We start from the raw sequence: 25,670 nt of genomic DNA on the forward strand, positions 1-25,670 counted from the left end.
CTTACCTTTATCCATATTTCCAGGGGATATAGCATTTAAATCACCAAACTGCAAAATAAACAATAAAAAGTGTGCACACAGTCCTACACAAACATGACCTTAGATTATCTATGGTAAAGCCAGTAGTATGCTCTAATGGCTTGTGGCTAGTATGAAAGTGCATGCAATGGACTGCAGTCACATCCATAGTAGACCATTTCGTTTTCCATTCCATTATATTTGTGTTCATATTAAGGAAATTAAAATAAAATATTGTCAGCAATTAAAACAATAGGATATAAATTTAAGCATATGTTTTTGCATTTTTAGGGTGATTTATGTCAAGGCCTTTGTTGCTTTGAGTGAGATATTTCTGATGTAGAATGCTGGAAAATATGACCAGTGTCCATTTTTAAACTGCAATACTTTAACCAAAAGCTTGCTTAAAAGTTCTCCTGAAATGGTGTGTTACTAAAGGCAGTTATAGTGTAGCAAAACTATACATAGGGTAAATAAATGGCACCACTGAAAATAGGGTTGATGGTTATTACAGTATATTATGCTGACTAATTTACTTATAAAAAATAAAGTGAAAAGTTGCTCACAAATGAAAAACCAAACTTCTTTCCTCCCTTTCTTTGTCTGAGTCCTTTGCCCTTCTCTTACATGAGAAGCTGCAGAGCATAATTTGATTAGTTAATCTCAAAAGGAGTACGATATTTAAATAAATATATTTCTAAACATACCTGATTCAGTCCTTTTCAGAAATACAGAAAGAGAAAACTTCAGTGAACACTAAACCAGCATAAGCAGCAGCCCTATCCTTCCAGGTTCCCTCACATATGCTCCCTCCTCACCCTCCCACACCCATCCTTTCACCTTAAGTCTTCCACATGGCCATACAAAGAACCACATGTCCGAACTAACCCAATAAAAATAGCCCAACGGATTATTTCAGACAAGATTAATTCTCTGATCCAGTTAACCACAGGACTGTCTGAGTACTTGTGCCAGCATCAATCTACAAATCTAAGGGGATGGGAGAGGAGGAAACTTTTTCTCAGCCATAAAGACAGTTCATAATGGCTTCAAGTGTTTGTCAAACTAGCCTTAGTCTTTCCCATTTTATTTCAACTAAATGTAAGTAAATGCAGAGAAACACAAGAAGCCATGCATTTAATTAATGTTTACAACTTCCCTGTTCCCCTCTCATCTCTCAAAACGTTAGATTACATGTTTTCTCTCTAAGATAATATCTGTCTTAAGTTTACCAAAACATTCTAGGAAGTCCCACAGTATACCAAAAGCATTGCATTTGACATATACTATGTCAAGAAAACAAGAATGTAGCAATATTATACTTTTGCAATACTTTGCTATAAATGTAATGGCAGAGTTCAAGCATCTAATCAGAAAGTAATTTCTTTTTTACATGTCAGATTAATCAAACTACAAATTAAGCCAAGACTTCCAATCTCTATGAAAATTACATATTTTTATAATATTTAATTATACTTTTTAATATATCCTGAGGAAAAAATTATATATCAAGTCATGCAAGGTGACTTACAACTTATCAGTAAGATTAAACATGATATAATGATCATCAAGTATGAAAACATTGAGCTTCAGTCTGGTGAACTATCTATTGTATGTCCACATCCATTTTCTAGAACTTTAAAAGTACAATTCCTTGATGATAACTCCTAAGATAATGTGAATTCTTAAGCAACTTACACAAAATTAATGGTTAGGGGAGCTACTGAAAAAAAAAGAGTGAGGAAAACTTCAGATTGCAAATACCATAAACACATATAAGACACGGTGTTTCTGAATTTATACTTTGTTCTGTTTATTTTAAACAAAATACATTGAAATATAGGCATGAAATTATTCCATGTCCCAATCCTGCAAGTACTTCTGTGCTACTTTAATTTCATTTGTGTGAAACATGAATGAAGGTATATAACCCAAATTTGAAGATGCCAATGTATTTGCAACCCAATCTACAACAGATTACAAATATTATTAAAAAATATCCCATAGATCCATGTAAATGTTAAAAAACCTGAAAATGCATATCTGAATTTATTGCTAATTTATTGCATTTTCTTGTGTATTATCTTACCTCTCCCATAACTGCGATAGGTGTTTCTCCTCTTGCCTGAGCAACACGATGTTCGACTAAGTAAAACATGTACTCATCATAAAGCAAGCGGATCAGATGAAAAGAGCCAAAGCTAGCAGCACTGCGTAAGGTTAAATCTCGAATCACCATTGAGCTATTTAAATATGGGGGAGAAAATATGAAATAAATATCACAATTCTTTAACAATTTATTCATACGGCATATACACTTCAAGAATAATAAAGTAATGCTATTCAAAACCATCTGATTTATGATGTCTTCAGAAATAAATGTCTGTGAAAGACAATTATTTGTCTCTCCCCTTTTTTGAAAGCATGGTTAGAGACCATATTACATAACTAGAAGCTAAATTTTCAAAAAGGCAGGAAGGGTTTTTCTTGGTGTATGCACAATTACTAATATGTGAACACATGTAAAAACCAAACTTAGCAGAAGGAAGTTTTGTTAAAATTTTAAATAACAAAATTGCATTAAAGCTATTTAATTTTAAACAAAGTGGTCTTTTAAAATATTGTGTCCGTTATGCTCCCATTCCTAGTTCAAAGGTTTTAATTGGTATGATTTTTAAACTTGTAAAATTTAGATAAGTTTGTGTATACCTTATAATAGAAAAATGCAGATTGTGGATTAAAACATCCACATGATATTCTCACAAAGTAAATGCTATCATGCAGCGTTTTGAAAAAAAAATAGCTTTACTATGATAACTGATACAGTAGCAGATTACATAGAACATTTGTCTTGTTCTTTTTACACAATTAAAAAAAAAATTGTCCCTATATAACAAAAATAGAACCCATGCTATTTCAATAACCAATAGTAAAGCAGTGGCTTTAAAATTGTATAGCTATTCAATCCAAAATATTTCATAGCATGTTTCCAAATCAGGATAAAATTCTAACCACATTATACTTGCACAAGGCCTATAAAACAATATACAAGGATAATTTCATCTACTGCTGAGTTGCACATATCACTGTGTTTAATGTTAAGAACACCGATCTTTTGGAGGGTGGGGGGAAAGCTCTACATTTCTTGGGAACTATTGTCTGATATAACTTTTTTCAACATTATTATGGCATACTATTGAGCAAATAATAAAATAGCTAAAATAATTTAGAAGACTACCTGTAGAAAGACCATTTTAAAAGAAATTGCCGTGCTGCTTTAGGAAAGCTGGGTCTTCCTTCATATGGTTTCAATGCTTGCACCATTACATTATCAAGCCAGGCCGCCCACTGCTCTAGAGTGCTCTGCTGCTGAAGAGTCATCTTGAAATCTGTTTCTAGTTTTTGAACCATATTGTCATCACACTGACACACCCAGGAAGCCTGTTCCTGTTATAAAATATGGCAAAAATGAAAGCAAAACACAAAATGTAAATTATACCTAAAGATTGAACAATTGAATTAAAAGGATGAAATATACTTATTAGACAAACTAATAAGCATTTTTATCTTCATGTCTGTCTCAGTTTTGTTGGAAGAAAATGAGAAGAGGAATCCAAAGTACAAAAATGGACATCAAATAAAGCACACACACAAAATTACAATGAAAATCCATAAATACATTGCAATGTTCCATATTCATTTTCATTAAAGAATTTTCAACTTCCCTAATTCATGATTTTTTGAATAAAAATTTCAGGAATTGTCAGGCTTGAGACTGCAGGAACAAGGATTGGAAAGGGCAGTCAAATGTGTGATAAATGACCAGATAACATTGGCTTTCACATTTATGTATTAGCTTATGTATGTTGTTAGTGATTATAAGTATTTAGAAATAGTATCAATTATAACTCTTTTTAGCTGCTTGTTAATAAAATATAATCTATCAGCTTAAGTATGCACTGTGTTTCTCATAGAAATAGTAGTGTAATGACTATAATATCTATGTATCTCTTATAGAAATACTAGTGTGATGAATGTATTGTATTATAGACCTTAGCAAAACATAAGATGTAAAAAAAAAGACTTTTGTGTAACTAAAAACAGTGTAAGGCCATCCACTGACCAACCCATCCAAGTGATAAGATAACCCTGACACAAACCAGAGCACTGGAGGACAATTAGAGAATACAGTGTTAAATTTAAGGAGGCCATACTAAATCCTTATCAGAGGATGTGAAACAGCAGGATGGAGACACAAGAAGAAATAAAATATATTGGCCTGACACACAGGATGTCTTGCAGATAAGCCAGAGTGTGAAGAAGCCAAACAAATGAGTTCCCAAAACATCAAAAAGTTCAAAAGAATGTTTGAATAATGTATGAAACACATGAATATGTATAAAGATAACACTGTCTGGACAGACCAGCAGTGTTCTTTGGCTGTTGGCCAGCAGCACCCCAGCGCTGGATTTTTTTGTTGTTGTTGTTGCTTACTTAATCCCTTATTACTTTACAAAAATTCTTTATCTTCTACTCAATTTTTCACAAATAGGAGTTGAGAAAGTAAAAACTAAAGAGGAACAAAGAAACCAAAGTACCACGGCCACTTTTGCTTTGAAGAAATGTCCTGATTCTGGCCAGGAAAGAGTTAATTTTTGCAGCAACCAGATGGGTTAAGGCCAGGACCCTGAGGTTATTCTATACCACCTCATACCCTCATACCATGCACAGGAGGTGATGTGGTAGGCCCTATGTGGAGCCTGAACCAAAGTTGACTGCTGTGTGAACCTTTAAACATATGTACCTTTTCAAAACAACACATGCAATTTTAGAAAAACAGGGGCTTCATGATTGACATGCCCAGGTGCCTGGCCAGCAGATGGGTATGCCAGACCACAAAGTTCCAAAATAAACATCTGATCATGTACCTTTATACAAGTAACAATATAAAAGTGAAACCCCTTTTGTCTTAGTTCAAAAGACAGGTGTCTGCCAAGGAAGGTGGGAACCTCCTTTGAAATAGAAAATATGACCCCCTTCCCTCCAAATTATTATAACTTTGACATTAAGGGGCTTTCAGGCAAAGATATGGGAAAAAAGAATAACACTTCTTTACTAGTATGTATAACAAGGCAACCAAACAATCACAACGGCAGCAACAACAAAGAAAACCAGAACCCAAATAACAGCCTTCTTATGGCTGCCAAGCACTTTCCCCTTTGGTGTAGGTATGGTCACAGCTGGCGGGCGCGCTGTTGGCTCCTGGCCAGGTGCGATGATTCTCCCGTGGCTGCAGGGGGCACTGTGACGCACAGTCAGCCGCCTCTGCATGTGGATAATGGTGGGCGAGCTGGCAGAAGAGATGGAAAAGGGGTTTGTTTTACAAACCCCCAAGGGCAGCGGTTCTCAGTGCCCTTCTGGATGGCGGAATGGGCTGTAGCAGGAACCTCTGAGCGGCAGCTGGAATGGCAGAGGCAGGCACATCCAGGGTAGCAAACAAAATGTAGCAGAAACTCCGCAGCTGTAGCCGCGGGGTGTTCTGGCAGGCACAGGGTGCTGGGTTAAAATGTAGAGAAAAAGATAAGGCAACAGCAGAAAACAATGGGGCTGGGCAGCGGCAGCCAGATGTCTGCAAACAGCTGCGCCACATAGCCTGGAGACGCGCCCTCACGGAAGGGGGAGGAGTTTGGAGTTTTTTTCCCCTGAGGCGCCCGATTACTGCGATCAGATGTTAATAAGGTCCCAGTTCAAAGTCCGCTCTTACAAGCAAAGGCTCATGCACCGTAAGAAGCAGTACAGGGGCTGGACTTCACAGTGGCAGTGAATTCTCCCCGCGGCAGTGGCATTTCGACCATTCCCCTCCGATACGAGAGCAAGAGAGCGAGCGAGGACCTGAGCCTAACCCCACACCCCTCAACCAAAATCACAGTCCTTCCCAAGAGAACCCCCCCCAGCTAAGAGAGTAGCCAGCTGCATCCCTTGCCCCCACCTTGCCCTCCTCTTTTGTCTCTTAAGTACCGGTCGTTATTATCTCTTAGACAACAAATGGGAGAAAATTCCCTGACAAAAAAAAAAAAAAAAAAAAAAAAAAAGGAAATATCCTAACCTCCAACAACTTTGTAGCAGGATCAGAAGCCTCACCTATGAGCAGATGCGTTAGGTATTAGGAGGATGTCTTTGGCCCTTTGCTGCAAAAGGGCTCCCCAGATGAAATACGGACCAGAATGATGTTAATATATTAGGGTAATTGGTGATGTATCTTTTTTTAATCACTAACTGTAATCTGTAGTAATGATTTGATGAACTGCCATTCTATGCTTATCTATTACATGAATGATAAACAAATAACAGAAATGAGCTACATGGATAGTGCGAAAAATGCGTATTTTATGATTGGCTTTTCGCAAATATGAAAATTAATATTACATGTGTTATGTTAGAAAGTTATGTTGCATTAATTTTCTTAAGTAGTGTGTTAAATATAGTTTTAGGTTAAAACATAATGTTATAATAGAAACTATGTATGTGGGATATTTTTTTAAAGAAAGGAAGGAGGTACTCACACCTGATGCCAGTCACAGGACACCTAAATCTTTCAGAGAAAGAGAATTTATTGCTTCATTATCAGAAGAAACTAACTTCTTCACACCTCGCTCAGCCTTGAAGATGCCATTAGGATTAAGAGGAAGTTGACACTGACCAGACAAAATAGTTTGAATGGAATTTATGCATCATGTATATGAATATGCAACAGGCTATTGTTTTTAAGGGTTAATCCTCTGTTAGCGTGTGTCCTTTTCCGGGCTTATTTTGCCCAGAAAAAGGTACCCGGACCATCGTAACTCTTTGTTTTTATTGTCTCGTATTGTCCTGAGTCCTAATTGTCCAAATTTTTATTACTCTAATTATATTACTATTGTTATGAATAAAAAGTTATCAATTTTTTTAAGGTTGCAGAGTTAAGCCAGTTGCTGTTGAATTGAAAGTTACCTGCATGTTGCAGCCATCTCTTGTTAAGAGTTCTCCTTCAATTACCTGTTAATGGTTGGTGATTAGCCATTGTCCCCCCTGATGCTTGCCAGGGGTGACACCAGACCCCTGCAGGTAGCAGGGGCGGAGTGACCTCACAGCTAGTATGCAGATGAGAATGCATTTCACCAGATTTTGCAACGTTCCAGAAAAAAAAAACCTAAAAACAACGAGCTAACATGGAATTAAGAGACCTAAGTGACCTCTAAGGATGAGGAACTTAATCCAGTATCTGCTAAGATCCTTTTACTTCTCACCCTAACCTGAAAAGGTCTTAACTAGAAAGAGGACCTGAAATGTTAAGACCGAAAAAGCGGAATTTCCTACTCTTCCGTGAGGATGGAAGCCCTAGCTCTGCTTGCAGACCAGCAGACACAGCTGCATCATCCTCCTCCTCCGTGCCACTCCTGGGAGCACCAGCGGTGTGGGCGCGACCTGTCGGTTTCTCCCTACCTGAGCTAATTCTTTTTAATAAAGGCATTAAAAAGGAGAAAGATCTCCCGCCCTATTTACTTCAGCTATTTTTATAACCATTTTATTACTATTTCTTACTATTACTATTAAACTTTTAAAAATTCTAAAAACAAGTGATTGGCGTTTTTCACAATTACAGTAGCAGAAAATGGTTACTAACACCTCGCTGCCGGTGCCTTAGGAGAGTCAGGGTGAGGAAGGCGCGCCCGGCCCGATTAGGCAGCCTTCCTCTGTTTCCCTTACTGTGACTGACAGATGCAGGTTATCGATTGGTGGAAAAAGGAGGCAATAAAACAAAGAAAAGGGGAAAAGGCTCCCTAAAAGCGCAGTAATTGGGCCCCTAAGACTAGTAGTGCACAAGAAGAACCTGGAAAGGAAAAAGGATTGGTAAGTACTTTGGGGGGGGGGGGGCAGGTACAGGGGGATGAGTGTGTGTGAATGAGAAGTAGGCTGGTTATCCCAGACCTGCCAAGTGAGTGCAGGGTTTCTCATGCTGCGTTTCCGTCTTTTCTCGAGAAAAGGGGCCAGTAAAGAGCCAATAAAAGAGATAAAAGGAGTGAGAGTCCCCCGGGGTAACCTGGGACTGGGTCTCAGGGAGGGGTTGGACCCCTTGGAGGAAAGGAGCAGAGGAGTTTCCTAGCCCAATCCACTAGGAAACGGGACAAAAGGGGCCCCTAAAACTTCTGCTGGATTGAGGGATAAGAGTGCCCAAGAGCATCTGGGGTTGAGCAAAATTCTGCTGGACTGAGGATATACCCAAGAGCATCTGGGGTTGGACAACACAGCTAGATTGAGGGATTAAAAAAAAATGCCCAAGAGCACCTGGGTTTGAACACAGCTGGATTGAGGGATAAAATTGTCCAAGAGCATCTGGGGTTGGATAACAGAGCTGGGTTGAGGGATATCCAAGAGCACCGGGACTGGCCAGTAACACCTAGAACTATAATAGGTGATTTGAAAGTAAAAGGTACCTTACTGTTGTCTTTTTGTGTGTGTGAGAGAGTCAAACACAAAATCAGCCATAACTCCCCCGGGCGGGTGGGGACTGTGGCAGAACGTGTGTGTGACCCACAAACAGGCCACTGTTCTCCCAGTGGCGTGGAGGGGGCCATGGCTAAAGAGTGTGAATGGCACGCAAATTAGCCTCACAGATGAACTGGCACCAGAGGCACCAGAGCCAGGGCCCTTCCAGGAGGCCCCAGGATACTGAAACCCTGAGGCCAAACCCAAGACGAGGGGGGGCCACAGGGACCCGGAATTCTCTGGCGACAGGGGTCCGCTTAGTGTCCTGAGGGTGTGAAAGAATGCGTGAAAGTGAATGAGAAATAAAAGTGAGTGAATGTAGACGAATTAAAGTATATCTAATGTAGAGTGTGTATTTTAAGCTTTATTATATTTTCTTGGAGGGAGGTGTATTGTATTGAAAAGTAGTGTGAAAAAAAGGTTTTTTATTTTTGTGTGTGTGTACTTGAAAGAAATGTGGTATTTAAGCTGTTAGTGAAAGTGAGAAACAGAGGCAGGGGATGAATAGATAAGACCTTGAAAATGGAACAGAAAACCAGTAAGTTGGATACAGGAAAAAAAAGGGGGAATAAAAGCATACTAGCAGAGATAACTTCCAAAGGGCTGTCTTAGGGTATGTTAGCTAACAGAAATACAACTCCTTGCAAAAGAAAAAAAAAATACAGGGTATGCAGTAGTTGATGGGAAAAACATGCAAACTATGGAAAAAGGGAAATTAACCTGAAACTAGTAAGCTCAAACTTGTGAATTATATACTTTAAAAAAAGCACTAGAATATTTAGCACAAAATAAAGGAACTGTATATACTGATTCAAAGTATGCCTTTAGAGTAGTACATACCTTTAAAAATTTAAAAAGGGAGATTACTTAATTCAAGAGGAAAAGGATTAGTATATAAGGAACTTATTTTAGAGGTTTTAGTGAAATAGAAATTTTTGAAGTTCACTTGAGTTAACAAAATGAATTAAGCATTTAAATTTTAGCTTGTAGAATTATGTGTTGAATTTTAACAATTTACTTAAGAAACCTCTGCCATGGTACAAAGGGCATAGGAAATGCAAATTTCTGAAGCTTCTTGCATAAAGAACAATACCGGAGGAGACCAAGGGATGCAAAGAACCCAGATAAAGGGGCTCCTCTGTCTCCAAGCTTATCAAGACTGACAGACGGACTCAGACAAGCACCAGAGGACCAAAAGCGCACGCGCAAAGGAGAAAAGTTCAAAAGTTCAATCATGAGGAAGACCACAATCTTCAGCCTCAGAGACCACCCAAAGACCCCTGTGCGACCACCACAGCAAACCACTCATGCCCAGAAGGGCGTGGACCTATTTAGCATGCGAAGCGAGGACAGGCGGGGCCAGGGGTTGAATACGCATGACAAGGTTGTGCAATGTATTGCATATGGAACACCTTTGTGAATAGAGATGTGGGTCAGACTGAAGCTCGAGGCACAAGTTTTCACGAGAGCTATCTCGCTTGTGCCTTGTGCCGGGCGCTGACATACATACCCACTTTATAACTACATCAGGTTGTGGAGTCTATTTATTCCACGAATCGCTTCATTAGAGGCATTAAAATTACCTAAAAGAGATAGCTATAGTACATATTAAGGAACATCAAGAGGTAAAGACCCCAGAAATAATTAGAGGAAATAATTTGGCAGATCAGGAAGCTAAGGATGCAGCAGAAAATGGATGTGGAAGAGTTATGTTAATATTAACTCCAAATGAGGAAAAATTTGACATTCCAAAGTTTAGTGAAGCAGAGAAAAAAAAAAACCAAGATAGGAGGTGAACAAGATGAATCAGGGAAATGGAAACTTCCCGATGGAAGACAATTACTTAATACAATGCTTACTAGGAAAATATTAGAAGACATGCATCAGAAAACCAACTGAGCTACCCAGGTTTTGTGTGATCATTTTTTTAAAGAACTATGTGTGCATTGGGATTTTTGCAGTAGCAAAGCAAGTAACTGAAAGATATATAATTTGCCAAAGGATAAATAAAAAGGTGATGAGAAAAACAACATTAGGAGGTCGTGAGTTAGCTCTTCGACCATTTCAAAGTATCCAAGCAGAAGTTTGGATTTGTTAGGCTCTGGATTTATTTGTAAAAAACGCATTTAATCCAGAAGAAAAAAGAATATACCGCATACTAGGGGGGGAGATCATAAGAAAATAACATCTTTAAAATGTAAAAAAAAAAAAAAAACCGAGACAAAGCAATAAAATAAAAAAAGGGAAAGGAAAGGGAGAGGAACAAGAGAAAAAAAAACAAACAACCAAACAAAAAAACAACAAAAATAAAATAAATAAATTAAAACAAACAAACAAAAAAAAAAAAAAAAAAAAAAAAAAAAAAAAAAAACAGAAAAAGAGTGGGATCCTTTGCAGGTCTTGCCTCCTCCGTTCGCGGCCGAGGCGCCTGTCCCAGGTCCCGGCTCGCTGCCCGCCTCAGCTCCGCCTGCCCCGTTTCCCGTTCCAAGTGCAGGCTCCCTGCTCGTGGCAGCTCCGCCGGTCCCCGCCCACACTCCAGCCCCGGCCCCGCCGGTGAATTTGTCTGCCCTGGTCCCAGCCGCCTGGCCCGCGGCCGCTCCGCCGGCCATGCTGGGGAAGAAGGGCGGGGGGGGGTATCTGTCCTGCCGCATGGTCCGTGGTCTCCGCTGTCCTATCCACGCTGCCCTGCCCGTGCCGGCTGCGCTAGGCACCGCCACTGCTGCCGGCGTCTCCTGCCTGCCTTGTCTCTGCCGGGAGCTGCCGAATCAGCCGCCATAAGCCATGTGAGGGGATTACCCACACTCCGGCTCGGTCTCCACCGGAAAATCCCCCTCTGGTGGTTCCGGCAGCGGACCCCACCCACGCTCCGACCGAGCCTCGGGGGGATATCCTTCCCTCACACCCCGTCCTGCCGTGAGCTCTGTTCCCTTGGTAACCACAGCTCCGGCTGTTCAGGGAAACTCTCGCTAGAGGAACCACCTTATCGAAACACTAGGAGCTCAGTTAAAAGGCAACCCTCTCCAAATTCTATCGTAATTAATAATCAAGGGAATAAATAAAGCAGCATATCGAAGGCGAAATGCAAAAAAGGGTTTTTAAGGGAGAGCTTTTAAGAGAGAAAGAAGAAACTCCGACTGACTAGTTAGACAGACTTAGGATATTATAAAAGAAATTGTATTAATCAGGTAAAAGATCTAAAAAAAAAAAATCTTCCGAGAGATGGGCACAGAAGAAGAATAGAAGAGTCATAAGCTCTATATTTTAAAAGACGGATACCATCTAGAGTCTGTGACAACTTAAAATGTAAGTCCTCAAGAAGAAAAATTAGAATTTGTGGCAGACACAGGCAGAAAGAACATTCCTGTTAAATATTCCAAAAGGTTATAGTGTAAGCAAAGACACTGTAAAGGTAACAAGAGCAAAAGGAATGAGTTTCACAGTTCCTGTCATCAAAGATGTAGTAATTAAGGGAGAAACTAGAATTTAGATAACGGATGTATTATTAGTTCCTGGGGCAGGTAGCAACTTATTAGGAAGAAACTTACAAGTAAAACTAGGAATAGGAGTTATACCAGAAGAAGGGAAAATGACAACTAGAGTTTTAAAACTCAGCCATGAAAATAAAGAAGAATTAAAAAGAAAGTTTGGGCTGGGAAGAAAATAGGGGAGGATTAAATATTGACCCCATAAGTGTCACAACTGAAAAAGGATTGTCCCACACGTGTACGTCAGTACCCTATATTTTTAAAAGGACAGGAAGGTTTAAAGACAGTAATAGAAGAACTTAAAAATGATGGGACATTAGAACCTTGTATGTCACCTCATAATACCCCTCTTCTCCCAGTAAAGAAGCCCAGTTGAAACTATATTTTTTTTAAACCGAAGTTAAAGTTAGAAAAGCTACTATATAACTTTTGAATTTTCTGAGGGAAAAAGGGTATCAAAAGGGAAACTGCAATTTGTAGAACCAGAGATAAAATAATTTACACATTTAATAAATAAGAGTAGCTGGAAACTCAACCACGAGAGAATTGCAGGAATTTTATATCTTCCCCCTCCCTCTTCAAAGAGGGAAATCAGAAAACTACTCAGATTATTGGAATATTGAAGATTATAGATTGATGAGTACAAACAAGCAATAAAATTTTTATATAGAAAATTAACAAAGGAAAATGATGTTAAATTAGAAGAGTTGAAGTTAAAACTAGCCTAAGTACCAGCTTGAAGCTTACCCTTGTTAGAAAAACCCTTTTAATTTGTACATAAATGTAGAAAATGGAGTAGCTCATAAAATTTCAATTCAGGAGTGGGGAGGATTAAAGAAACCAGTAGCTTATTTATCAAAGATGTTAGACCCAGTTAGTCACAGCTGGCCAGTATGTATTTAAGCTATAACAGCTACTGCAATCCTAGTAAAAGAAAGTTGTAAGCTTACTTTTGGAAGTAAACTAGTTGTGTGTACACCTTGTACAGTCCGAGGTGTGTTGAATCAAAGAAAAAAGAAAAATATAAGGAAAAGAAAAGAAAGTAAGAAGAGAAGAAAAAGAGAAGTTAAAGAAGAGCGGGGGGGGGGGGGGGGGGCGTGGTTAGCAGACTCTGGGATGTTGGAATGTGGAATGATGATGTCTTGGTGCTGGAGAAAAACAAGAGTGGTGAATGCAGTTTCTGCATGAAGGGCAGAGAAGTGCCTTAACACATGGTTGTTAGGAGGTTGTTCAGTGTCGAACTGGGGTCCAGAAAAGGTTTAGCAGAATGAGCCCTCCTTGAAGGTGTTAGGAATATAGTTAGTAATTCGTGGAAATAAACGTTGTATAAAAATATATGTGTATGAAATAAACTGGGGGGGGGGGAGAATCCCTTTTTCCTTCAGGTTGGGAAATCTAGGCAACCGAAACCTGGGCAGATGGACATCACAGCATTTGCATCCGAAAGGGGACTCCAGCTACACCCAGGATAAGCTGTTCAACAGCACCTACACCCAAAAACGTGCTGATGGCCCAGACAAGATGCCTATCTTGAGGAGACCAGGACCATCAACACAGTGAATTTGAATGCCAGATTCCGGGATCCACGGAAGTGGATGATCCTATTCCCGGACGGAGGCTTTGTGCAGCCCAAGCCAGAGAAAGAAACCAACTTGAATATGAAGAACTCAGAAAGAAACAAAGACTTCTGCCGCGGGCCAAATAAACTGTATAAGAACTGCTACCTTGAAGCAGTTGGTGTGGACGGGGAGGTCTAGGTACCAGTTGGTCCTTTCCTCACGTTCACCCGTATCACCGACTGGGGGTGATACGCTGTCCGTTTTGGTGGTGGCTGTCGAGACTGTTTTTACGATCGTGAAATAAATTTTATTTTTAATATTTTTATTAAAATTGGCTAATTTGCATTTTTCATTTATAACAAAGGGAAAAGAGGATATGTTGACTAAGGAAAGAAAAAGAATGTCAGGAGCACCTGGGGATGCCAAGTTTGGGGTTGTCAAGGTTGGGAGGTGTTTGACCGCTCCCGTACGAGTGGCCGAGTCTCGGGGGCTGCGGCAGGGACTGATTCATGGAGGTGACCCAGTGGCGGTGCTGGGAGCAGATTACACAGGTTTGCCGGCCAGGAGCGGGGCTGGCTCAGTGGCGGAACTGCTGAGGTGGCTCCCAGCTTGTCTGGGTCCCAAGTCCAGGATGGCAGCATCGGCCCCGGCAAGTGGGTCGAAAGAGAGAGAAAGAGAGAGCGAGGGAGAGAGAGAAAAAAAAAAAGAGAGGGGTGAAAGGGATCCAAGGCATGCCCCCAGGGCCCCCATGCCTGTAGCCATGATATTTTATGAAAAATCCTTTTGCCAGGATTTCCCTCTCCTGAGGAGCTGAGGGCCTCAGGAAAGAAATGTAAACAATAACTATCTGCTGCTGTGGAATGCAACAGGTGCATCTGTGATTGGTGGATGTTGGTTGTTTCTAAATAAGAGCCAATCACAGATACAGCTGCATCGGACTCTGAGAGTCACAAGATTTTGTTATGCATTCTATTCTTGTTCTTTCAAGCCTTCTGATTATCTTTTCTCTCTGTTCTTTTAGTATAGTTTTAATGTAGTATTATAATATATATCATAAGATAAAAATCAGCCTTCTGAAATGGAGTCAAGCCTCGTGTCTCCACACATGGGGAGTTCCCAACAATTGGTGACCCCCAAACGTGTGGCATTGATGGTCACCCCAGAAGTGACCACAGAGTCAAGCCTAGAGCTGAAGAACCAACACCCTGAAGATAGGCAGTTCACAGCCAGGCTTGCAAACAGAAGAGCCTTTTGAAGTTTCCCGGACCTCGTGTCCAGAGACCTGCAGAGCAGCAGAGCTGCGCAGTTGCTGATCCATCAAGGACACTGTCTCAAGGTACTGTTAACTCTTCCCTTCCTGAAACTACTGCCCTTCGCAGAAGGTGGGTGGAAACATGGCAAAATCTACCTTCGGAAACTCAGGTTTGGTTTTCTGCGTCAGATGAGAGAGTTATTAACCTCTGGCGCAGGTGGGGACACAAGGACAGAATCAATATGTTGGAGAGACATTATTATGAGTTTTTCAGATGGGCAAAATTTCATGGATTTTTTACAGATTTGATATACTACCTTGATTTAGATCTCTGGGATTTCATGGAGTCTGTTTGTGTGTGCATGGTTGCCTGGGATTTTGGATTTCCGAAAATTTTTTCGGCGTTCCAAGCCCTCTTCCGTGTTTTGAAGCGAAGAGAGGCTGTGGGGGGGCTCGTGGCTGAGTGTCACAGCCACCCCCCATTTCCACCAGGTACGGCAGAAGAGGAACCTCTTGAAGAAGACGAACTGCTGGTTCCCAGCCCCCCTGCATCGCCCATAGCTGAGCAAGAGTTTTTTTCTGCGCCTTTGGAGTGTGCGCAGCCTTTCCCCCCCTCTCTTTCTAGCCGGGGGGATAGGGAGACGGCCGCGGCGCCTCCCGGGCCGGCGGCCCCACCCGGCCTCGCCTGCGGCCCCGCTGCCGTCTCTGGCAGAGTTTGCCGGCGTCCCGACCACGGCAGCACCGCCTCCCATGGATCCGCCCATGTTGCCAGGCAACACAATTGATTGCAGCCGCGATCAACAAGAGCCTGTCCTGCTGCCTCCCGGGCCGGCTCCGCCGGCTGCTCTGATGACTGCGCCTGTGCTGCAGCGTCCGGACCCCGGAGAAGACTCGGCTGCTGCGCCCAGCCCGGCGGGGGATGTGCCCCCGCCGCCTGTGCTGGTCCTGCTGCCTCCTGCCAACCCACTTGCAATGCGAGAGCATGCCGAGAACAATGCTGAGCCTGCGGGACCGTCTCAAGAGCCGATCCCAGCACCCGTGCCGCCCTCACCGCCCACCCCGGCTGTCCCGCCGGCTTCTGGAGCTCCGTCCTTCGCATCAGACCCTGCGGATAGCCTGTCCCTCCGTGGAGGGAGCATGGCTCACCAGCTGACTGCGGACACGGCCCGGCTGCCTGCTGTCAAACTCAGCGTGTTTCATGGGTCACTTCGCGTGTGGTCAGGGACTTTTCCCTTGGGTCTGGGGTGTCTGCCTTCCCCCATGCACTGCAGCGGCATGGGGGAGTTGGGTCCTGAGGCTTCTGCCTCTGGTCCCCAGCCCAGAGGGGATAGGGGTGGTGCCAAGGGGAAGAAAGCAGGAGCAGTAGCGTTTGCATTGCAGGAGCAAGAGAAACAGTGCAAAGCAAGCATTGCTCGCTTGCTCTGGGGACAAGAACCCCCCAGATCTGGTATGACAATTCCTGAGCAAGCTTCTCTTCCCCAGCTGCCGTTGTGCACCGGTGCTTCTGCGGGGAGGAAGTGTTTGGTCATTTCTGCTCTGAAGACACTTGCAGCATGGTCCTGCCAGGTTGTGAGCACACAGAGCCCGCCTCACGGGCTGGTTCTGGGCCGTTTGTCTCATTTCCCTGGGCCGGGACCGCTGCCCCATCCAGTGTTGGGTTTGGGGACTTTGCTTTCCCCACATGGTCCTGTGCCACCGTTCGGTGGGCCAGGTTTGGGTTCCCTGGTCTGCCCACCCGGACCAGGGCCACCGAAGGGTCCTAAGAAAGGCCCTCTGCTGCTGCTGCTCTTCTTTCAGAAAAAAAAAAAAAAGAAAAGTGGAAAGAGCTAGCAGCTCAAAAGCATTGAAAAGCCACAAATTAGCCTCAGCCCAAGTGGTTCAATGAAGGGCTGTGGCCAGGGCATTCCAGAAATTTTCTCTGAATTGTTTGATAACTGTCAATGGATTTTTGATAATTCTTGTTGATTTTCTATAGCAGTTCTTTGTTTCAGAATTCTGCAAGCCTGTTTCAGGACCAAAAGGGACTTCCAGAGATGTCAAAGAGGAACATCTTCAGCCCATGGACTCTGTCCTGAAATTCAGCTGTTTGGACTTGAAACAATGAACATTCTTTGCATGAGTTTTTTGCATTTTCTTATATTGTAAGATTGTTTTAGTGATATGATAGAATTTGATGTTCTACAGGTGAAGAATTTCTGTGACCATTCCACATCAGCAGTTGATTGAGGTTTTGATTGGTAACAGATAAACCTCAAGAAGTGTTTGTTCTGTCTTCTGCAAGGGCCCAGTAAAAGAGATTACAAACACTTCTTTTTTTCTATTTAATTTAATAAATTTAAAGGGTGAGATGTAGCCATGATATTTGGTAGGATTTTTCCCTCCTGAGGAGCTTAGGGCCTCAGGAAAGAAATGTAAACAATAACTATCTGCTGCTGTGGAATGCAACAGGTGCATCTGTGATTGGTGCATATAGGTTGTTTCTAATTAAGAGCCAATCACAGATGCAGCTACATCGGACTCTGAGAGTCACAAGATTTTGTTATGCATTCTATTCTTGTTCTTTCAAATCTTCTGATGATCTTTTCTCTGTTCTTTTAGTATAGTTTTAATGTAGTATTTCAATATAATATATATCATAAGATAATAAATCAGCCTTCTGAAATGGAGTCAAGCCTCATGTCTCCACACATGGGGAGTTCCCAACACATGCCCATGGCTGTCTGTAAGTTTTGTCTTCCCCGCTCCCGCTAGGGCAGGATCTGCCCTGACTGGAGCCCTGCAGTGAAGTGGTGGCAGCAGGGGAAAGGTGAGGAAGGGCATTGAAAGAAATGCAGTGAAAAAAAAAGAAAAAAAAGAAAGAGGAGGCTTTTGTTCTGAGGAATGGGTCTGTAAGGCTAAAACAGTTAAATGTTGCCCATAAAGTAATAAGCAATAGATGTGATTCATCTCGCATTAAAACCGGCCTGGCCTTTCTTGTTTAACTAATTGTAGCTCACAGAAAGAAGAATTTGCTTCTGCAGCCATCATTAGCACAGCTGGATACAAGAAAAAGAGGTGGCTGTGGAGAAAGCTTTTAGCTAAACCCACAAAGTTTGGAAAAAAAATAATGGTAAAAGTTAATGCAGTATTGTCTTTCCTTTATTACTATGCTATTAAGAAGTCCTTTCCAGGTACTACTGAAACAGCAATCCAAACCATGCAAAGAGTGTGAATTCATGCCAGCAAAATCAAAGGACTTGTGAAGGAATTTGAGGAATGGACTATCACATTTAAACCAGGTGATACCAAATTAACTTTCAAATGAGGACTGGGTGGGAATGGTTTGGGAAAACCCAAATGATCCAAGAAATGTACAAAGAATAACACCTAATTAAGAAATAAGGCAAAGCTTACATCACTGGTTTCAAGCACTGCCTGAATAAAACATCTCCTTGGGGAGGAATACTTCAGACAGAAGGATCAGGCCTGTTTTGGTCAAAGAGTTCTTGTATTCTGACCTTAGCCTGTGAATTGTACAGGGAAGAAGGGGAATTACCATTTCCATCAGTAACATACTGTAAACTTTATTTGATTCATCCCAATACTGGACATGCTAGCTGGGTTATAAGTAAATGTTTGAATTGTGGGAATAATTAGTATTGTAGTTCACAAAATTTATGCTCTTGTTGCAATAAGTGTTGAAGTAATAACTTTGTTTTGTGGATGGGAATTATTAGTGCCTGTTGAATGGGAGATACCTGAAGAACGGTGGGAAACTACAGTTAAGGGGTGTCAAAAAACCAGTTTGCCTGGACATTAGCTAAGAGAAAGTGGCAAGGAAATAGAGTGCAAGACCAGATTGGCCTCTATATTTCACCGCCAAGAAGATCAAATACACCTGCTGTGCGTTGCAACCTCACAAGCATGGGAGGTGGGAGTATAAGCCATACTGGACCTCTGTTATTCTTGTTTTAGTCATTCATTTGTTGTCTTTTTCCCTTTCGGGATACTGCCACCATCATATTTTCTGGAAAAATCCCTTTGCCAGGATTTCTCTACTGGGAAGCTGAGAAGCCTCAGAGAAAAATGAGAAAAATAATTATCTGATTTGCTTCTCCTCTTTTGCTGCTATGGAATGTGGTTCGGACATCGTTTACCAACAGGTGCATGTTTCATTGGTTGCATGTGAATTGTTTTTACTTAATGACTAATCACCATCCAGCTGTGTTGGGGCTCTGGAGAGAATCAGGAGTTTTTCGTTATTATCTTTTAGCCTTCTGTCTGTATCCTTTCTCTCTTCTTTAGTACAGTCCAGTATAGCATTCTTTATTATAATATAATAAAATAATAAATTAGCCTTCTAAGAACATGGAGTCAGATTCATCATTTTCCTCCTGTGGTAAGTCAAAAAAAGTGAGTTTTTTGGGAGGTACTGGTCAAACCAATCAGTGTTTATATTTGAATATAATGTATTTGACCTGGTTTGGCCACTGAAGGTATAGACTGCTTCTGAGAACACAAAAAGTTAAAAGCAAGAACTTTTAAGAAAACACTTTCTAAGTTTTGGTCTGTGAAAGAAGTTAGACTTCTCTTGCTTAGCTAAGGCTAGGTAAAAGAGGGGAAGCTATGGGGCTAAGTGAAGTAAGCTGGAGCCTTGAGCAAAAGAGAGGAGTGAAGACTTTGTATGATAGAAAAGTAGAAGAGCCCTGAGAAACATCAAGCTCTCTTCTTATCTTCCGGGAGAGAGATAAAGAGAGAGAGAGCCAGTGCTTGTGCTGCTTTAGAATTTGATATCGAGCTGGCAGCACACACAGCTAAAAATAAAAAATACAGTGCAAGAAAGTGCCTAGCCGCTGTAGAAATTCTAAGCAAACAGAAGCAAAGATTTTAACCCCTTTCTAGAATAATAGAAACCTTACAAATACTGATCCTCCTGAATCAGAATAAAGAGAAAGACATGAAGCAAAAAATAGTAAGCTGTGGAGGATTTTGTGAACAGCTGGCTAGCTGACAAAGGTCACACTGACATAATACTGTTAGTTAGGGATGAAGGAGACGAGGATAGGAGTCAGCAGTCAGTGTCCAAACCTGGCAAGGGCACTGTGCCCTTGGTGCAACATCAGGATGGGGGAGAGGATCGTTAGTTAGAAACATGAAGAAAATATGTGAACAGCTGCAACATAGTAGCCTCAAGAATGATAAGGTAGGCGTAGTTAGCTGATAAGTAACTAACCAATAATGAGCTCGCCTTTTGCAATATGTATTAGCCTCATTAACACCAATATAAATGTATGTGCCTATCAATAAAGTTTTGAGATTTGCTGATCACTCATATTGAGTGCCGCATTTCTTCCGCCGATTACCACAAATGGTGACCCCGGACGTTAAATCGGTAACGGCAACCACGGTGGATCGGTGAACGAGTTCGGGTCCTACAGCAGCAAGGATGGCGAATAAGCACTGCTGAAAAAGCGAAAAGTGCCGCACCCTGGGTGACCTTATAGAAGAGCCCGGCCGATACGTGCTGCCGAGACCTTGAAGGGCTGCAAAAACGTCGACGTTCTCAAAAATGGAAATGGAAATGGAAAGGCAAGCAGCATATGATTTATTTACTTGCTTTTTAAAAAAGCGTCAGGTTAAGGACATAGACTTGCAGAAAGAGCTCCCACAGTTGTTAGCTTACGGGTATGCACAAGGAGTTTCTCAAAATCCTTATACAGTACATTAATTGACAGAGTGGCGTAAGTTCGGGACCAGGAGGGCGACGAGGGCCGCGGGAGAGCCCGGGGCAGACACGGCAGCGAGAACGCGTGTGGCAGTGGTGGCATGCTCGGTGCCGGCGGCGGGCACGCGCACCGCGGGTCCAATGACACGCACGGTGACAAAAACTCGCACGGCAGCTGTCCGTGGAGAAAGCGCACAGATCGCGAGGGAAGTGCCAGCCAGGGCCGGGCCAGACAAGGCGAGACGCGGGGGCTGAATATGCGGCAGCGACAAGCGCAGTGCCAGTGGTAGCGGCGGCGGACGCGCACCAGTAACGCGAAACCCGAAAGCTGGAGCTGGGAGGGCTTTTTCACTTTTTGCAAGCGCACAAAAGCACAAGCGGTGCGGGACATGCCCCCGCTGGCTGCGGGTGTTGGTGCAGAGCCAGGGGGAACCAGCCCGAGCGGAGATCCAGGCGGAGCGGAGCCCAAAGGAGATCGGGGCTGCGCGGGTCTGGGCGAGGGCGTTCCTTTCCGCACCCCCGGGATAGCGCAGACTGAGGCTCTGCCGGAGCAGGCGGAGATGGGCGCGGGCAGACATTCCTCAAAGCACCGCCCTGTCACAGCTGCCTAGCAACCACAGCAGCCAGCCCATCGCAACAATTCAAACAAGTGTCTGAGAAAAAACAGGTCAGGAATTTTCTTCAAGATCAGGATGAAAAACTTCTGAAAATTCACACAGTGCTTCATCCAGATGTTATACGGGGCATTTTACCCAACTGTTCCACAGGCTTTACAGTTTGTTTACCAGTTTTTTGGTGTTTTTTTTGCAAATGTGTTTGCTTTTTTAAAACTGTTAGAGTATTTGGGTTTGATTGCTTAAAGTTTGATGACTTCATTGCCTTTCCCTTACCTGAGGCAGGAACAACCTTTTAAGGGAACAAAATCTAAATAAACTTCCTAGTTTCTTTTTGGACTACATGTGAGAAGATTTAAACTGTAATATTTCTGTATACTATGGTCTTTATAGTCTTTGCTCTCTTCTATTCATTAAGAGATGGCATTAGATAAATGGATGTAAATGTGCTAATTATTTTTGTACTGTCCTTATTTTAAGTGAAATTATTTGTGTTTGAAATTATCTGTCATCTTTCTCAGTTTTGTTTTAAAATATCTATGCAAACTGTCCAGCCTTACCAGCCTGTTATCTTTCAGTTAATGATTGTTGTCAATCAGTAAGAAATCTCAGTATAACAAAATGCCAGCTTAATTCATTAAAAAAAAAAAAAAAAAAAAAAAAAAAGAACTGCTTCTCTTGTAAAAAATTATTCCCAGGGAAACAAAATGTCGTGTAAAGATGAAAGTATTAGTAAAGATTTAATTACCCAAGGTGTCTTGGAAGACAAAGCATTTGGGAAAGGTCAATCAGACCCTGTTGTGGGGTCATCAGTCGATTCCCCAATGATTCAAAGTTTTAAGAATTATTTATATTAAGTTTATAACCTTTGTTATTTTCAGTTTTTGTAAGTAATGCTGATAGATAGTGATTGTTGTTAATACTAGATGAATACTTTGGGAAGGTTGTCTTAACCCCTTCAAGAACTTCTTGTTAGGGAGTTTTCAGATTTTTGTGATGAGAGTTGTTGTTGGTGTGTTGTTGTGGTGTTTGCAGCCGGCTTTCATGTGTTTTTCTATTTTTTTTGTGTGATCACCTGCAAGACACGTGTCTCTTCAGGATCCTGTCTTTTATTTCCTAACTATTTAGATGTTTTTGAGGGTTTTTATCCAAATTGCCAGTTTTGTAGTTCTTTTAATTATTATTACAGGAATACTCCAGCAGAGAATTCAAGAAGTTTGCTGTGTTTGGAAAATCTCTGTCTTGACAGAAACTTCAGAAGGATTCAATTGTTTGATAATTTAATTGGTTTGTAACCCTAAAGTTTTTTGTTTATAAGGATTGTTTTTAAAAGTCCTGTTTAAAAAGTATGTTAAGTGACACTCACCAATTAGAGTTCGGGCTCTGGCCAAGCTCTAGCTCTATTTGGATGGAGTGATTGACAATCAACCCAGATGTTTTCTGCATCAAATAGTATTCAAGTCCTTTTGACTTGGTAATTTGACCATCTATGACGGCTGAGCCATTTTCAGAGGTGATTTGGAGAAACATGAATCCGGACATGATTTCTCCAATTCTCTGTCATTTTAAGGTTTATCAGCTGTCGCAGATTCTGGGATAAGAGTTCAGTGTTGTAGTGTTTGGTAATTTTCTGATTTTGTATGTGTTGTTGATTGTGTGTATTATCTGAATTTATTCCTAATTACTCTTATCTTAACATTTCTCTATGTAACATTGCAAAATGAAACCAGGACCCATTCTTCACCTCTAAGATTTTGAGAAAATTCTTCATTCCTGCGGGGACGTGGGATTTGTTTGTGTTTTAACAGGTGCAAAATCCAGATGGATTTCAATGAAGAATGTGAAACTTTATCAAGAGCAAGAGAAACGTTGACCATTCAACAAGCAAAGAAGACAGACAGATACTGGACTGTGTGACACAGGGCAGTGTCCGGAGACGAGACCTTAACCTCCCTATACAGCTGACAGTTTGGTGTGGAACTAAATACTTACTAGGTGCACTTACTCAGCAAAACAGAAAAACGGGGGAGGTGTGGGCCTTGGAATGGATATCTCCTCCACTTCAACAGCATAAAACCCTTCTTCAAAAAATTGAAATTTTGGCTGAGCTGCTCAAGAAGGGTCGTGAACGGACACTACAGATCATGGGAAAGGAGCCTGATCAGATACGGGTACCAATGAAGAAAGATACATTGACCTGGTACCTGTTAAACAGTGTGGAATTACAAGAGGCACTGTTGGGAGCCGGAAGTGTGATTGCCACTGATGATATCCCCAATATACCGTTGAATTGGGTAGGGCAATGGGGTTGGATTCAATGCCCAAAAAGGTCACAGAAACCCCTGTCGGATGCTATAACAGCCTACACGGATGCGGGAAGAAAATCCAAAATTGCTGCAGTGACCTGGCAGGAAAAGGGACAATGGCACCATCAAATTCTCCAGGCCTCCGAGTTGGATACTTTACAAACGATGGAGTTACTGGCTGTTGTTTGGGCCATGATGCATTTTTCTGGGCCCCTCAATATTGTGACAGATTCTTTATATGTCGCTGGAGTATGCGAGCGAATAGAAGATGCCTCTATAAAAGAAGTTCAAAACAACAGGTTACATTAGCTGTTTATACAGTTACAGAGGGCAATTAAACTGAGGAAGTATCCTTTCTCTGTCATTCATATCAGAAGTCATAAGTGGGATATTGGTCTGGGAGAGGGTAATGCACGAGCAGATAAGCTAGTCTCAATCACACATGTGACTCCAATTCCCAGGCAGACTTTGGCCAGAGAGGCACACTCCATGTTTCACCAAAATGCAAAAGGCCTCCATAGAGAATTTCAGATATCTCTGGAAGAGGCACGGGCAATAGTCAAAGCCTGTCCCATATGTAGTCATCATAACGGGGGCTGCGGGTTAGGTCTAGGAGTTAACCCCAGAGGGCTGAATACAAATGAGACCTGGCAAATGGATGTCACACATGTTGCTGAGTTTGGAAGGATAAAGTATGTGCATGTTACTATAGACACCTACAGTCATTTTATATGGGCCACAGCACAAACTGGTGAGAAACCAGGGCACGTGGAGAGGCATCTTAGTAGCTGCTTTGCAGTAATGGGAGTGCCACGACATATTAAGACAGACAATGGGCCTGCCTACTGCAGCAAAAGAATAAAACAGTTCATGCAAATGTGGGGGATTGAACACGTGACAGGCATCCCTAATTCCCCGACAGGACAAGCGATTGTAGAAAGAGCTAATGGTACCTTGAAGAAATATCTAGGTAAATACAAAGATATTAGAGAGCCGCAAGAGAGGTTGCTAAAGTGTCTATTTGTCTTAAATCACCTGTGTGTTTTTGGGGAAAGCAAAGTTCCTGCTGTAATTCGTCATTATGTAACAGAGAAAGATAGTGTGAAGCAGAACGTATGGGTAAAATATAGAGATCCCAAGACAGGACAATGGCAAGGTCCTGCTAAGGTATTATACTGGGGCCGCGGGTATCTTTGTGTTTCTACCCCTACAGGATCCTTGTGGGTACCTGCTAAATGGACCCGAGCAGCTGTGTTAGATGGAACCAGACCTCAGACAACTGAGTGAAGAGGACCGTCGGCGAGTGGAGGCAAAGCTGCTGATCACCATTCGACCGATACTTCTCAAACTGAAAGGACAGTGTAGCTTTGCCATTGACCGAGCGATTGATCGGTGTCAATCTCTGGACTGTATACTAAGCCTGATTCCGGCGCTTCATATGTTTTATTATAGAGGGCCTAAGAGATTAGCTTGTATTAAGTGTCAAAATACTCAGTGTGCTGCATGGATATTGTTCTTTTGCGGGGGGTGTCAGCAAAGTAAGTGGGTGCATCAGTCCCAGTTACCTGAGCTGTGGTGCAGAAGCTGTGCATTTTATTGGCAGCGGGATTCCTGGCAAGCAGAACTCCAGGCCTTTACAGGATTACCTGGCCGCCAAGGGTTACAGTTGTATGAGTCCCCAGAACAGAAAATTCTCGCATGGTTTAGGTGGGAAACACAGCACCTTGCCAGACGCGCTTTAGGGCAATCTCAGTCGTGTATCTTACAGTCTAAGTGTGGTCGGGGCATTCCCCTCTCCCAGCTAGATGTAGTAGGTCCGATTCTGAGGGATCAAGATCCTAACCAAGCGTGGGACGATTGTTTAAGAGCTCTAAAAAGATTAAGTCTGGGCGGCTCAAGAAAGAAAAGGGGGAGAGGAAAGAAGAGACAGTCTTAATTTCCCAAATGTCTGGATGGTTCAAAACAGCACCCAGGAAAATCAGGGTGATGTGGCAGACTTATGCTACTGTTTTACTCGTATTTGCCCTCTTAATAGACAGCCCAGACATTGCCAAAGGAGTGGGAACCCACCAAGCATGGGCCCCACCTCAGCCCAAGACTAATATTTAGATCACCATGGCAAATTTAACTAACCAGGAGGCTATTTGCTTGTCATTATCTTCTCCCGGTAATCCATTTACAACCTGTTTGGTTGGGCTACCGGCAG

General features: G+C 42.1%; 1 protein-coding gene across 3 annotated transcripts in view; it reads right to left on the minus strand.

Annotated features, from left to right (window-relative positions):
• The window catches only part of LOC135289144 (transcription factor RFX3-like), a 193,757-nt gene that overhangs the window by 4,598 nt on the left and 163,489 nt on the right, over positions 1-25,670 (minus strand). For 2 of the 3 annotated variants that reach the window (XM_064402541.1, XM_064402540.1), the window contains 3 exons: positions 3,257-3,465; positions 2,108-2,261; positions 6-48 (listed from right to left, as the gene is read on the minus strand). In XM_064402541.1, the coding sequence (XP_064258611.1) occupies positions 6-48; positions 2,108-2,261; positions 3,257-3,465 (406 nt within the window). Of the gene's footprint in view, positions 1-5; positions 49-2,107; positions 2,262-3,256; positions 3,466-25,670 lie in introns of those variants that run through there. The other variant, XM_064402543.1, reaches the window with a different exon arrangement.

The sequence above is a fragment of the Passer domesticus genome, chromosome W, assembly GCF_036417665.1.
Source record: "Passer domesticus isolate bPasDom1 chromosome W, bPasDom1.hap1, whole genome shotgun sequence".
Classification (NCBI taxonomy): Eukaryota; Metazoa; Chordata; class Aves; order Passeriformes; family Passeridae; genus Passer; species Passer domesticus.